Source organism: Acipenser ruthenus, chromosome 12, assembly GCF_902713425.1.
Source record: "Acipenser ruthenus chromosome 12, fAciRut3.2 maternal haplotype, whole genome shotgun sequence".
In the NCBI taxonomy this organism is placed as follows: domain Eukaryota; kingdom Metazoa; phylum Chordata; class Actinopteri; order Acipenseriformes; family Acipenseridae; genus Acipenser; species Acipenser ruthenus.
Window position 1 is genome coordinate 3422179 of NC_081200.1, and position 15312 is coordinate 3437490.

General features: G+C 38.9%; 1 protein-coding gene across 3 annotated transcripts in view; it reads left to right on the plus strand.

The window, feature by feature from the left end:
* LOC117416519 (calsyntenin-2-like) overlaps positions 1 to 15312 on the plus strand; it is a 141347-nt gene that overhangs the window by 55899 nt on the left and 70136 nt on the right. For 2 of the 3 annotated variants that reach the window (XM_034027640.3, XM_059034344.1), the window contains exon 2: positions 6088 to 6210. In XM_034027640.3, coding sequence (XP_033883531.3) covers positions 6088 to 6210 — 123 coding nt within the window. Of the gene's footprint in view, positions 1 to 3822; positions 3906 to 6087; positions 6211 to 15312 lie in introns of those variants that run through there. The other variant, XM_059034345.1, reaches the window with a different exon arrangement.

A 15312-nucleotide genomic window follows, 5' to 3' on the forward strand; every position in this document is an offset into this window, starting at 1 on the left:
CAAACAAACCATCCCCATTGTGTTTCTGTTCTTACTAGATTTGAGGTCTCAGGTAATACTTAAATTATAGCTAAAGCTAGTGCATTTTCAGTGAGTAAATGACTTTAGTGATTAATCATTTCAAATTGACATTTTCCTAAAGCAGTGTACATACTACAGTAGAGTGGGGCACTGTGGGCTGCGAATGACCTTGTCTATGGGATAAAATCTGATTAAACCAAGATCTTGTCAAGGCTCTTGTCCAGGTCTGATCTCATTTAAATCAAAACAAAGTGGTGCCAGTGCTACAGTGTGTCGGATTAGTTAACAGTTAGCGACAACAAATTTGAATAGATAGGAGTGGCGAGAAATGAGCAGAGTTTAAAAACAAAAATGTCAAAAGATTTAACGAACTGTGCTGTTTCGTTTAAATGAAAATCAAATGATCATTTCTTGCAGTCAACTGGAAAATATGTAATTACCATTTGAGCATTTTCTTCCCCTGCTAACTGACGCTTTGGAAGCTAATCCATGACATTTGTAATGCTGTCGAAGGCAGTCTGAGATGAGAAGGATCAGCATGAGAAGAAGCTATGATGATGTAGTCAAATATGTTACGATGATTAATGAATCAGTAAAACATACGGTGCACGTTTCTTTCTCAGGATAAAGAAAAAATTCTTTGACTAGAATTTTGTACCAGTTTCCATATAGAGAAGTCAATAAGATGTGCCTTGATTTAAGATTTTTTTTTTTTTTTTTTTTTTTTTTTTTTTGCAAGTTATTAAATATGTTGCATTTCAAGACAATGCTGAATGGGCTCCCTGCTATGAATTGGTTAACAAAAATTATAATCTACATTCGCAAACAGCATATGTTCACATTTTTTAACCACAAGAAACCATAGAAACTTCATAACGAATAACAAGATAATTGTTTGTGATTGGAAACATATTGTTTTGTGCAAAGCAGACTGGCCCATATGTTAGACATCTTCAATCGTGTACAAACCTCTGTTTGATTGTTTTCAGGACTGATTTACTGTGACTTATCTTCAGTGTTCAAATACCACGACCTTTAAAACTACAAGCACGTTTCTTGATAACCCAAATCGAGTTTCTGTTAGTTCAGAACATTGATGGGGCACAGTGCATGAAGTAACAATTTTGTTTTGTAACAGGACAGAGGCTGTGCAGGACCGGACGATCACACACTCCACAAGAAAGTGCCACAACTCCAGCACAAGCAATTTTAGAGCTTTATTTAATGTCATTTCACTGGGGACAGAATCCATAAAGGCAGTGCATCACACAACGCTGCCTGTTATACATTAGAAGCCCAACATATGGAATATTTCTAGGATGACAAACTCACCCAGGCCTTCACATTTGTACTGTGTGTTTGCTGGATTCCTTCCTCTTGTCTAAACACCATGCTGTTAATTAACTCTGTCACATTTAGACATGCATGCATCTTGAACTGATTATAAAATGCACAACACGATTCGAGGGCATGTTTATTCATACGTGGTGACTACCGTTTCCTTAAGCAACTTGAATGGCTGTGCACTCCTGTAGTAGGGTTTCTGAGCTTCCATTAAAGATGCACACTCCAGGGGCTCCCGAGTGGCGCATCCAGTAAAGGCGCTCCACGAGGAGTGCAGGATGTGCTCTATAGTCTGGACGTCACGAGTTCGAGTCCAGACTTTTCCTTTGCCGACCGAGGACGGGAGCTTCCAGGGGGCGGCGCTCAATTGGCCGAGCAACGCCCGGGGGGAGGGAGGGCTAGGTTGGCCAGGGTGTCCTCGGCTCACCACGCACCAGCGTCCCCTGTAGTCTGGCCGAGCGCCTGCGGGCTTGCCTGTAAGCTGCCCGAGAGCTGCATTGTCCTCCGATGCTGTAGCTCTTGGGTGGCTGCATGGTGAGTCCGCAGTGTGAAAAAAGTGGTCGGCTGACGGCACGCGCTTCGGAGGACAGTGTGTGTTCGTCTTCGCCCTCCCGAGTCAGCGCAGGGGTGATAGCGGTGAGCTGAGCATAATGAAATAATTGCCGATTCCAAATTGGGAGAAAATAATAAAAATAATTGGCAACAACTAAATTTATGAAAAAAAGAGGCACACTCCTGGAGTCTGGATCTGTAATGATGCAGTTTTCCTTTGGGCTTCCATCGCTCTTAGCAATAGAGGGTCTCTTCCAGGGGTGTGGATGAAAATATTTCAGACATTGAATCAAAACAAAGCTTGGTCCCTTTCATTGCTTCGACACATGTCTTCTCTTTTTTATTTGTCATTATTACCGTGCATTCGTTATTTTATGTGCACTTTTCTGTGCCTTCGTAGAGGAAAGTTATAGTGCTTATCTCCAGCTTTCCTTAACATATTCTGGAGGTTTTTTTTGTTTTTTGTTTTTTTTATAGTGATCTGTAATAGATAGGTATTGTTTTTTTCCTTTACAAGCATCAGGTGAGGTTAAACTCTAAATGGGCTGTATTTCACCTGGGTTTTAGCTCACCTCGGGTTTATTTCTTTAGTTCTGATGCTTTTATATCTCATTATAACAACTCAGCAGCAACCATGGATCATTTTTAAAATGTGCTCAAACCGCAGTCCCTGGAGTCAAGGAAAGAGAAAGCACTTTTGGATCTTTGACAGCTGGGTTATTATCTGCTTGACCAGTCATCTGTTTGCATTTCAGGACATTCAGCACTGCCGTTCCCTAGATTAATAGGTCACTATGACTGGATAAGTTCTAGAAACTCATAAAATTGTAAAGGACGGATTCCTGGTTTAATTACTTTTCAGAGTAGATGTGATTTAAATGTCAGTGTAAAAAATGTCATTACGAGCTCAACTGGATAATTGTAAGATTATCTTGTAAGGACTGCCTAATGGTTGCCATTGCTTTTTTCTGGGTGTAAAATGATGTAGAAGTTCTAAGTTTAGACATTCTAATTAAGTTCCAATGTGGCCGGCTTGTAGTGTTAATGAAAGTAGCCTTCCCAGTTACTAAGAGTTTTAAATATAGAGATTCATGCCTGTCATACTAAATCTGTCCTTTTCAACCCTGTACTCATCAAAATGGGTGGTCGCATCCACAGTATAAAAGCTTCTTTTAATATCCTTATCAAATCTGCGTTTGCATTTGTTTAGAGATTCTTCCAATGTAATGTTCAGAAACCTGCTTCTTCCTCTCACAGTTGTGTCAGCAAAGAAATAGAGTGGGGATTTTGAGAAGTGCATCTTCAGTCATTTGTGTGAAGTGTGTTTTAATTTCATTTTGTACATGCCTGTCTGGTTGGAATCACTCAGATCAATCTAATTGACTGGGAAATGGCTTGACTTCTCAGGCATGCACCACAGCAATGATGAGGACACAGACCCAATTAAAGACACAGCGCTCTCGGATCAATCCTTTCGCATTTAGTTTTTGACCAGGGAGCTAGATGCTGGGGTGGCGATTTTAATCATTGACAAACAGTCGTTAAAAATTAAAGGCTGGCTGTCGGAGTACTTAAAAACAAAAAATTGTTAATCGTCTGCATTCAGTACAGTCAGACTTCACTGGGTAGTGTTTAAGAATTTTTATTATTTTGGGATCTGTATTGTATTTGGTTACTGGGCTGTTGTCAATGTTATTTTGAATTACAAAGGAACAATACAGCCGTTGTGAGACAGCAGGGAGGGGGTTAAAACCTCCCTGCACAGAAAACATGTGAAAATGCACACTGGTTTTAGTTTAATTGTATTTGTTTATTGTTTAATTTAAATTGGTTAATTGTTTTATTGTTTAATTATCCCCTGCACCTGGTGGTTGTTATTAAATTAGGACCAGGTGCAGGGTATTTAAGGAGTGAAGCCAGTGTGCTCAAGACTGCTGAGTAGAAGGAAGCAGGATAGGTGCTCTGCTTCCGAGCAGTCGGGTGAAAAGGTATAGTGCAAACCTGTGTGGTTTAATTAAGTTTTGGGGCAGGTAAACGGCTTAGCCGTCCTGTGTTAGTTAGGTTCCTGCGTGTGTAGTTAGTGCTCGATAAGAGCTAGGTGTTTATTTGGTATTGTGTGTTTTGATTTGTGTATTATTAAAAATAGCGCAACCGCGCTTTGGAAATCCATTTCTGTGTGCTGGGTCGCAGTTCTTAAAGGGGCAACGAACCTGAGTGAGTGGCAAGCTCGCTCACTCCGTTAATACATGCGCAGTACATAGCAAATCCTGTTTTAATTGTCATGCCTTTCGATGGTAACCTTTATCATGAGAATAATGAGCTGCTGCTTTTGAATGTGCAGAATGTGGGAGGTGCAGAGAATCTGGTAATAACACCACATTGGATTTTACCGTTAGTCTTGGTGTGATTGCACAATTCAATCACTGGGTGATGCATCAATCTTATTAAAAGCAAAGGTAAAGAAAGCAATGTTAAAGGGAAAGTTATTTTAGCCATAGTGTTAAGACATTTCTGCACACACCGTATAGTCTTATACAGAATAATGACACATTTCATGAAGTTTTACCACGGCCGTGGTACTGCCATGTTAAAGCAGGGGAACTCGTCAGACAGGATGCATGAGATTTTTCTGACAGTTTAAGCCTGCACAGTAGCAGTTCTTTCTAAATGCAGTGTGTGCAGATCACTTCCTGAATAGTTGATAAAGAGAGAGCGATCTGCAGTATAGCAACAGGCTTTGAGTACCTGTACCCAGATTCCCAGGCCCATTATAATGTCACTTCTTTTTAATGTACGTAGACAGTAACCCCCCCCTTCAACAAAAAAAATACATTGCATGTGTCTTGGTACTATGGACAGCACTGCGCTTACAGTATATTCAAAATGCAAACTGTGATAATGTTAGTGTAAGGATAGGAATGTCCTTTCTGCAATTTGTATGTATGGCATGCTGGGGGTTTACAAAGATTTCATCATGCTAGAGATTGCTAAGCTGCTTCTGTGAAGGTGTAAACTTACTTATTGGGGTTGTAGCAAACGGAAAGTGTTTGTTTTTGTTTAACTCTTTTGTCAGTAAGACGAGGCTTATTAGCAGTTTCAAGGCAGGATATAGGAATATTTTATTTCGCATTACATGTTAAAAGAATGAATTTACTGCCAGAAAAATGTGCTAAATAAGCATAATTATAGTTTTTGGATGTAAATGTAAAGGTCAATTTTTCTCTTTCCCCTGGCTCATTGGCATGCACAACACCATAGAAAGACTATACTATTTGCATGACAATTTTTAAAAAGTAATTACTTCCAGTCCTGAAGAAAAGACGTGAAACACATAATGTGGGCTTGCAAACTGGTCAATGATAACAAAGTATCTGCAGACTTAAAATCAATACTGCATTTGGGGGCTCCTGAGTGGCGCATCCAGTAAAAGCACTCGCTAGAGTGCAGGATGCGCTCTATAGCCTGGATGTCGTGAGTTCGAGTCCAGGCTATTCCACAGCCGACCGTGGACGGGAGCTTCCAGGGGGCGGCGCTCAATTGGCCGAGCGTCGCCCGGGGGGAGGGAGGGTTAGGTCGGCCAGGGTGTCCTCGGCTCACTGCGCACCAGCGACCCCTGTAGTCTGGCCGGGCGTCTGCGGGCTTGCCTGTAAGCTGTCCAGAGCTGCGTTGTCCTCCGACGCTGTAGCTCTGAGGCGGCTGCACGGTGAGTTCGCAGTGTGTAAAGAAGCGGGTGGCTGACGGCACACGCTTCGGAGGACAGCGTGTGTTCATCTTCGCCCCTCCCGAGTCAGCGCAGGGGTGGTAGCAGTGAGCTGAGCCTAAAAAATAATTGGGCATTTCAAATTGGGGAGAAAATAATAAAAACTAATTGGCAACGACTAAATTAAAAAAAAAAAAAAAAAAAAAAAAAAAAAAATCAATACTATATTTGACCACCTGGTGGCACTGTGTTCCATTATAGAATGACATACCTGGAAATGTTTTATTTGTTATCACACAAATAAATACATATACCTTTTTTTTTTTGACAAGTTAAAACCTATTTATGTTTTCATTTTCTTACACAGAACATCATGAGAACTGTGATATTTCAACCTATGGGAAAAACTTTCAACCTATGGGAAAAAAAAAGAAAATTCTTATTCACTCAATTTTCTTTTCTGTTTGCAGTAAACAAGCACAAGCCTTGGATTGAGACCTCCTACCACGGAGTGATCACTGAGAACAATGACACGGTCCTGCTGGATCCACCTCTGATGGCCCTTGACAAGGATGCTCCAGTTCCATTTGCAGGTAAGGGCTGGCAGTGACATGAACAAGCTCCCTGCAACAAAGAGAAGCTGTCACTTTGAACTTACTCCCCCTGCTCCCTTAAATAGCCCCACAGCAGTCGGTGAATCGACTCATTATAAAGGAAGCCTGTTGTTCAGTGGAGGCCTGGTTTATCGCCTGCTTGTCTGTAGGTCGAGTTCATGTTTTATCCTCACTTGAAAGTCTCACAGCCCTTTTAATTCAAAGGATTGTTGAGCTAGTGCAGTATCCTCGGGACATATTTCTTGATGGATTTTTAAAGGAAATGTATAGTGCTGCTAATGAGCTTCAAACTGTCACCTGACTGGAGGATGCTGTGTGTATTGGGAAAACCAAGCTTTTATTAAATCACAGTCTTTTAAAATAAGAAGTGGGTTTTATTTCCGGTAATGTTTAAGCAGCCATATGGAAACAGTTCAACTTAATTAACCGAGCATACAGTTGGGTGATAGGCAATTCAGTAAATAGTGGCAGCAGCTTTTACACACAAGTCGTTCAAGGGATGCGGCTTTGCTTGGGTAGCAGGATTGCACTTCATCAGTTTAGCCTGAGGAAAGTGTGTGTTGACAACCATAAATTACATTTTCATTTTACACAGTAAGTATGTTACAAAATAGAAATATTCATGACCGGACAGGGGTTGAGGGGTGAGCGGTGTTTCCAGTATATTTAGTAAGCACCTGAACTCCAATGTGAATAATCCTTTCAAGATCTAAAGTTGAAATTTGGCAGAAGCTTGTGTTTCACCCTCTGGTTTAGTTTTGAGTGCAGATAAAAGGAGCAAAAGATTTTTTTTAAATACCACCGGGCAATTGGAATTGGGTATTAAATCAGGTTTAATTTTTTTTTTTTTTTTTTTTTTTTTTTAGGGATTTAAAAAATAAATAATCCAACAATTTCCAGCACGCATATTGATTAGGGTTCAGACCTGGGAGTGAAGTGTATGGTTGTGCTTTCCTTCCTCAGCGGGCAGTAGGGCATGATGCATTGTGTCCTGTGACAAACAGTAATAGTGAATTATTGGTAGCATAAACCCCTTGAGGAGAGCGACAGTGTGTTGTGGATTTGCAACGGTATTCCTAGCCCTATATTGATCATGCTGGTAGATAAACATACACTTTAATTCCAGTTCTAATTTAACTCTGTAGGATTTTCACAGAAGCTGAAAGTATAACACAAGGTAAACTGTAGTAACTGTGCAATCCGTTCAAATAGTTTTATCGTAGTGTTAATGTTCAGAAAAAGGCACAAGTGGAGAGTTGCATGTTCACCTTATGGTGCTTCTGAATCAAATGTGAGAGTGATGCTTCACCTTAATTGGAGTGTTATTGAGACAGCTGTAGGGGAGCTCTTTTTTTGTTTTCTATTGTATCTGGCTGCAGCCATAGATGTCTTTTGTATGTGACAGTAGAAGTTTGCCCCGACAGCTAGTTTTATGAATGTTTTTTTTAAGGAGGAATGAAATATTGTTGACACACAGGTTTTATATTTTATTTTTCATAAGCTGCTGTCTGGACAGAAGGATGAATGGGGACTCTTATGGCAGGAGGCCAGTTGCAATGACGTTTTGATTTGTCTTTGGAACAGTCCTTTTCTTCCACATATTATACCTGTGTTAACTTCAGCCTGATCTTCAGAAAAATAAACGGCAGAAATGTTCAAGCGGGTAAACGGCCTGTGGATGCTTTGTTAAGATGCAATCTAGTTTCTGCAGCAATTCCCGTTCCCAATGTTCAATTTTATATTGAACAGTAAACATGTCTTAAGCAAGTGATAGAAAACCACCATGTCCATTTTCAGTCTTAAAGCCAAGTACTGTCAATAGTATCAAGAGATTCTGCAGATAAAGGGCGGTGGACATCCTAAAGGGGGCCTATTCACAAAGTGTAACTCCCGATGCGTTCAACCAATCTGTTCCGATTTTATGTAATAAATACAGATGTGAATATCAAACATTGTCGAAATGACTCCATGTGTTAAAGCTTTATTCATAGGGCCTAATGCTACTGATTTGACACAAATGAGGGGACAAAAATGTATTAAAAAGATGTTTACTAACTCACAAAGTATATTTGTTATATTGTGAGTGGTATTGGATAGCTTTGCATTTTGAAGTTTGTTTTATTTCTGTTTAGCTCCATTGGGCTAAGCAGCTGTATTAATGAAGTTATGGGACTCCAGTTATGGCGTGTCAACTTGATTCTGTGGATATGGCATCAAGATTCGAAGTTGGAGTGATAGTGATATTAATCAGCATTGCTTGTGCCTACTTTTCCGTGGGGGTTATTTCCTAAAAGCTGTCGAGAGTTTTAAGCAGAACATTATGTCTGTACAGAGCTGTAAACAAGAAGATGCAATGCCTGCAGGGAGTGTGCGCCTCCCGCACGGCACATTAATTCTGGCCTGCCTGGATGTGAAAACTGACTACTCATTTTTATCTCCATACAGTATATAACGCATACTTTATAGCTTTAAAAGTATTGGAAAGACTTATCATTCCATTAAGCTCCGTGTGATAAAGAAGCAGAATACTGTTGCATTGGAGATTTGTTTATATGAAATGAAACGCCAGTAAGAATATTAAGTGAAAATTAGTACCCGCTGCATAGGCCTATGTCTTAATCAGGGAATTATTTGGATTGGCAGAAAAACAACCAAAACTGTCTGGTAAACACCGTATCGCCCTTTTGGTCACATTAAATTAATGTTTGTTTTTTAGAATGTTAAAACTGTTTCTGTGAACTCAATGGGGTGCAAAAATGTGCCGAGCCATTATCAAGTATAGAATAATGGAACAATTAAACAGGGAGTGACTGAAAGGGGAAAATAAAGCTAAGATCAGTGTTCGATTTGATTATTATTTAATTAGATCACCTGTACAGGATTATTATTATTTATTTTTTTTTTTTTTTTTTTTTTTGTAATCAGTGCCCAGGTCCCAACGACAGCAGTCCGAGTTAAAATAAGATTATTGAAGCTTTGGACAATGTGCTTGGCACCATGCACCTCTCAGACTCCTATCAGTATTACATCTTGGCTTTGTTTCAGTAGCTCTGCAGGCCTGATGTAATTATCTAGTAAAGCTATCCTGGCAGATTGAATCACTTAGACCAGGTGCCCTTCCTGCACCCCCATGTATACTCATCCAATTACACCTTTAATGGCACACAGAACATCCAACTGATACAAACTTACATTTTGCAATGATGCATGAGTGTAACATCGCTGAGAAAATATGTACTGTCTGGTACCATTTAGGGCCTTTTAGTTTGATTGATACATATATAGATAGAGGGCAGAGGACACAGCCATGGTCTGCATTGCCTATAATGCCTGTACAAGGTAATGGTATGGATTTATTTTCTCAAAGAAGCCATATTGTTATGTTATGCCTGTTGGAAATTTTCAGCTCCATGCTGGTTCAAGATGCTGTGATGCTGGCTGAAGAGCTGGTTAAGTCAATTGAAAAAAAAATTGAATTTAAGGTTAATTGATAATTGCTGTCTACACTGCTGAATTCATGTAATGGCTGTGAGCCTGTGCACCTGCTTTATATACCTGCTGGGTATCCAGAAAGAAACTAAATATATTTGCTCCAAAATAAATTTTGCTGCAAAATATTTGTTCCAATTACCAGCTGTCTTATGAACTGTATTGACACATGTGCTGTTCCTGTGTGTTTTGTGTGGCAGGGTCTTTGGTTAGAATGCAAATCATGCTGGATGCGTTCAGTATTCAGCAGCTATTTAACAATTGCAAATTGATACATATGAGCGAATTTCAGGTCCCAAACAGAATGTGACAAATGCAGCATTGTTGCATTCTGGGTACAGTTGGTTAGCGCAGTGGTGCGCAAACTTTTTATATGCCGCCCCCCTTACTTAGCATACATTTTCAAAACATGTTTTTCAAAATTGTACTTTCAGATATAATTTATAAATGTTGAACGCATGTGTAAATTCAACATTTTAAATCAGCTATAAATCTTTTTTTTTTTTAAACTTGGCGAGTCAACATTTAGCTGACGTGTTAAATCTGTGTTTCTAACAAATAAATACATGTTACTTAAATATTTTTTTTTACACTTGGCATTTTAACATTTACCTAACAGATACATCTGAAAACCATTATCGTTCAGCAATTAAATCTGAAAAATTAAATCTGGGTTTTCACAAAATATTTTTTTTGCCAGCTAAATCTGAAGCTAAATGATCCCCCGCCCATTGAAGCGTTTGATTTGGCATTGTGTGCTGCGGATTACACTCCGAGAGCCAATGTCTCCGCTTCCCTGCCTCCTCTGCATACTACAATGCCAAAACTTGCAAGCATTGTTAACATTTATGTATTTAGCTAAATCAGAACTTTTTTTTGGTTAAATCTAGGAAAAAATACACGATTTACATTAAATCTGGGAAAAACACTGTTAAAATATTTGTGCTTATTTTACACTTCGAGCATGATACATTGAAGCTGCATTTCGGCTGTTTCATTCACCACTTCAAACATAATTTCTCCTGTTCTACAAGCCCTAGCGTGATCGTCAATGGCTAATTTGAAAGGTAATAACTTGGACTAATTAGCTGTTATTAAACAGTAGTGGGAAATGTTGAGCTTGTGTAAGAGGGCCGAGGCTGGGTGCGAACCGGCGACCCTGTGCATCGCAAGCGGCTGACTTAACCATAATGCAAAAGAGCTTGTCTGCATTCGTGGTTTTAGAGTTTTTAACCTCATCTCATCTCACCGACAGGGGACAGGACAGAGTCCGTAACTGCAGTGTATCTCACAACACTGCCCGTTACACTTGCTCAAACGCTAAATGTCATTGAGCAGGTTTCCCAAGTCTGACCCAAAAACTTGCAAACAGAAATACTAGGTGTGAAGCTCCTGTAAACTCTCATACAGTGCCTTCACCAGTCGCTAGAATGTATAAAATGTAACTAAATAAATAAATAACACTACCAGTTACTGGTGCCTCCATAGACAATTAGATTCTACTAGGCATTCATCTAACTCAGGTGGAAAGGCATGGACGGATAGACAGACTGCCTCAGTACTGTAACACTGGGACTTTTGTAAATGAGTATATAATGCAAATGCAGTCAACGAACCAAACGCGTCAGCAAATGATGTCTATGCTAGGATAAAAACAGTGCTAATGAAAACTCTTGTTTAGCAATGGTCTCCCAAGAAATGTACTGTGACGTGAATACTCAAGTATTAAAAGCTTTCTCGTTTACAAACCAGAAACATAAAGGAGGTGGGGGGAGGTGATGCCAGTGAGGATGCTTTGAAAAGAGCATGTTTAAGCATGTTTCTTCTGTTAAATACCACAGTGCATCAACAATGAAGATTTAGTATCAACCTGGTCAAGGCTTTAGAGAAAGAATGAGTCAAGTCAGACACTACTGTGTGTCAACATGAAAGAATAATGGCCAATAATCAGCTTCCAATGCCATCATAAGTGGTTTATTGAATTTAAATTTCTAAATTACTGTAGTCCTCCTGCTCAGTAAAAAGCATGGATTTAAAAAACAAAAAGCAGTCCCTTTTTCATCTTTTGAATTGATGGCAAAATATTTGTTCATCGTGATAGTTGTTAATTATTAAGCTTGAATAATAATAATAATTTATAACACATTTGGTTGATATTGGTTCATTTTCTGCTAATTGGACTGTCTTGCTACATTTCCAGCTGTTAATGACCGATAATGTGCTGGGAGGGTGCCCAAAGAAAGAAGCTCCTCACGCACTCACCATACATATTGTTCCATTTTTCACCTCTAATTCTTTTTTTCTTTTTTTTTTTGTGTTAATAGATGTACAGCGTGATTAGAAAGTAAGTTTACCACATCAATGCACCATATCATTGATGTGGTTAACTTACTTTCTAATCACCCTGTATATTATTTACTAGGTGGAGATAAGCTTCATGTCCCACAATCATTTTCAGTTATATTATTATTATTATTATTATTATTTATTTCTTAGCAGACGCCCTTATCCTTATATGCCCTTATATACCAAAATGTGATTCCTTGGTGCCTGTTTCTAGCTTAAGCAATAGCTATGCAAGCCTTCTTCCATTTCAATGTTATATAAGATTTTAAAAAAAAGATAATTAGAAATTAAGACAAGGGGCTTTCTGGTTTTAATGTATGCAGCTTTTAAATTAGTATATTAAATTGGTCTTGGTATTTATGATAAGTAATTTAGTAAGACAACTCTGAACAAATGCAAGGTCTAAGCTTTTCCACTTACTGTGATTAACTAGGATCTGTTGCTACTCTGTAATTACTTTTAAAAACAATTGCCAAAATATAATTGCAACATTATGTATTTTTCCAGCTGTAATTAACCAACCATCAGCACGCACACGCACGCACGCACACACACGCACACACACAGGAGATGCTGACAGGTAATATGTGCATGGAAACAGATCAGATGCATGTCTTTCTTCTTGTCAAAGAGGTGTTCAGAAACCCGTGAACATGCATGCTTCCGTATTGTTCTTTTTCCAATACACAAAACCCATCAGAGAACTGCAACTTGCTTGAAGATGTCACCCCAGACAAATCAACACCTCCCAGGACAGATGTCTGATCAAGAAAAATGTGAACAAGTCTGTGGCAGAAATAGACAAGGCAGACAGCATATTAAAAAAAATTTTTAAAAAAAATTTAAGATATGTATATTATCAGTATACTACACATTCTTAAATTGCATTGCAAATCATTGGAATATTTCACCTCCAAATGTACGGAGCGTATTGTACTTCAAATAAGCTAATGCAGTCGTACCTACATGTGAGAAATTAGAGTTATCTTAACTAATGAATTCTTAACATTGCATCATTATCTCTTTCTGTGATCAAATCTTGATGGACTTTTTAAAGTACATCAGGCACACCTTAGTGTGTCTGTTAACCTGCCCCCCAGAAACACGAGTAGGATTGGTTGCCAGTGGCTCAAATTTGGGCGAATCAGTGTAGTCTGATGTGATAGGGAAGCACAACTCCACTGTCCACTTTTTTTTCATTTATTTACACTGTCTCATCGAACATCTGCCCATTGCAAGATGAAAAGGACATACTGTATTTAAAAAAAAAAAAAAAAGAAAAAAAAATGAAAAAAGAAAAAGGTACTTCAAGGTTTTATACTGATTCGGACACAGAACACAACAATTTAATATTTTTTATATTAAGCTGCCACAGAGGTGGCTCTGCTTGTGATGGTAGTAAGTGGATCAGACCATGGACTGGAGCAAGGGAATGCATTTTTTAGATCCCTATATTAAGGCCATAATCACTTGTTGGCAGTAAAAAAAAAAAAAAAAGTTCATAAGTGGATGTTATTACTTTTGCTTTTTTATCGGAAGGACAGGTTTTCTAGCAAGAAGTGTGTCATAGCATCAGGGCCGGCCTTAGGGCAAGGCGGTGGCCTAGGGCCCCACATCTAAGGGCTCCCTGTGCGAGTCACAAATTGTATGACGTCTTCAGAGTCGAAACAGACTCGCGAGTATTATTATGTCGGCCCCTCGCAAGTACGAGTTGGGCCATTGTAAAAGGAAAATAAAAAATATAAAGAAAAACCGCCAAATAAAAATCTGCTTAGGGAAGCAAATTAATCTGATTCAGAGTCTTCACAATAATCGTCTCCAAAATATTGATTTCTGTTACCACATTTGCATATTCTGACTGACAAAGTGGACTTGTTTCCTCATGTGAGTGTACTAAGAAATAAGAAATGTATTTTAAAAAAATGCAACATCTAAGGGTTAGTTGCCTGATAGGCTAATCAATAGCCTGTTCCTTTACATTCCACAAAAGAAAACAAAGACACGGTGCAGGACAGTGCAGCATCGTCTTTTAAAGTTTTACTGGAGGCTTTTCTTAAAGTGAGTAGGCTAATCGATTAATGAAATTGAGATTGTGTGTATTAAAGTAAGACGGACCACCACACCAACGGTCTGAATAGGTATCTGCAACAAATTAATTGTTTGGAAGTACACTCGTAAATGCAGCGTGGTATAAAATAAAGCTGCTTTTTGGCAAGAATATTCAGAAAAAAAACGTCATGATGTTTTGTTGGGCATCCTGTTTTAGTGTAATTTACACAGAAAAAATTAAAGAGCACTCAAAACTGCTGCTGAATGTGCAGTATCCAAATGTGAAATGTTACACATGGATTTGAAAAGTAGATCAGTCAAATATAATTTTAGATTTATATAAAAAGGATAATATTTGCAAACAGTTTTTATTTCACTTAAATGATAGGTCACATGCAGTTTTGCTTACCTATCTTGATTACTGAAGGTGACCAGTAGCCTACCGTTTTACTGATCTAATGTGTGGGGGCACTCTATATGAAATCTGTCTGTCTGTGACAATCTGTGGGGTTTATAATTTAGCTAACTTCCAGTTTACTAGAACAATAAAGGATAATGATGGTGAGGATTTTGATTAAAATGTTCTTACAGAAAAAAAAGGGCCATAGAAGCTTCACGATTCTTCACACTCTGCATAGCCCCCTTCTTTAAAGCAGTTATCACACAGTCTGCCAACTAGTTTTTCATAGTTTAAAAACCATGGACAAGGTGAGAACAAATTGTATGATGTCTTCAGAGTCAAAACAGTCTCGCGAGTACTATTATGTCTATACCCTTCCAGAAAGTTAATTCTAAAAGCAACTGTTGGTTCAAAGAACATCCTGCATCTTTTGTTGAAAATCTAATTTACAGAAACAAACTAAATCCATTTACAGACTGAAATAAAGATGTGGCGTGCGGGCTCCAAAGCTTTTCACATTTCATTTCCCTTTCCTTATTCCCGTAACCTGATTGGACAGGGCTTTGGGGGCATCTCACTGACGTTATTTATGGTCAAGTTCAGTGGAATTGACATTACCTTCAGTGTAGCTCGCTAAGAATCGGATGTGTGCTTCTCATTCTGGTAATGTGCTTGTGTATTCACAGGCAAGACCTGCTTGTACCTTATCCAGTTACGCACGGTGTTCCTTAGCCCAAAGGGCAGTGCTATGAATCAAAACTCCAACTCAGTGCGGAGCGTGAAGCCACTAAGACCCA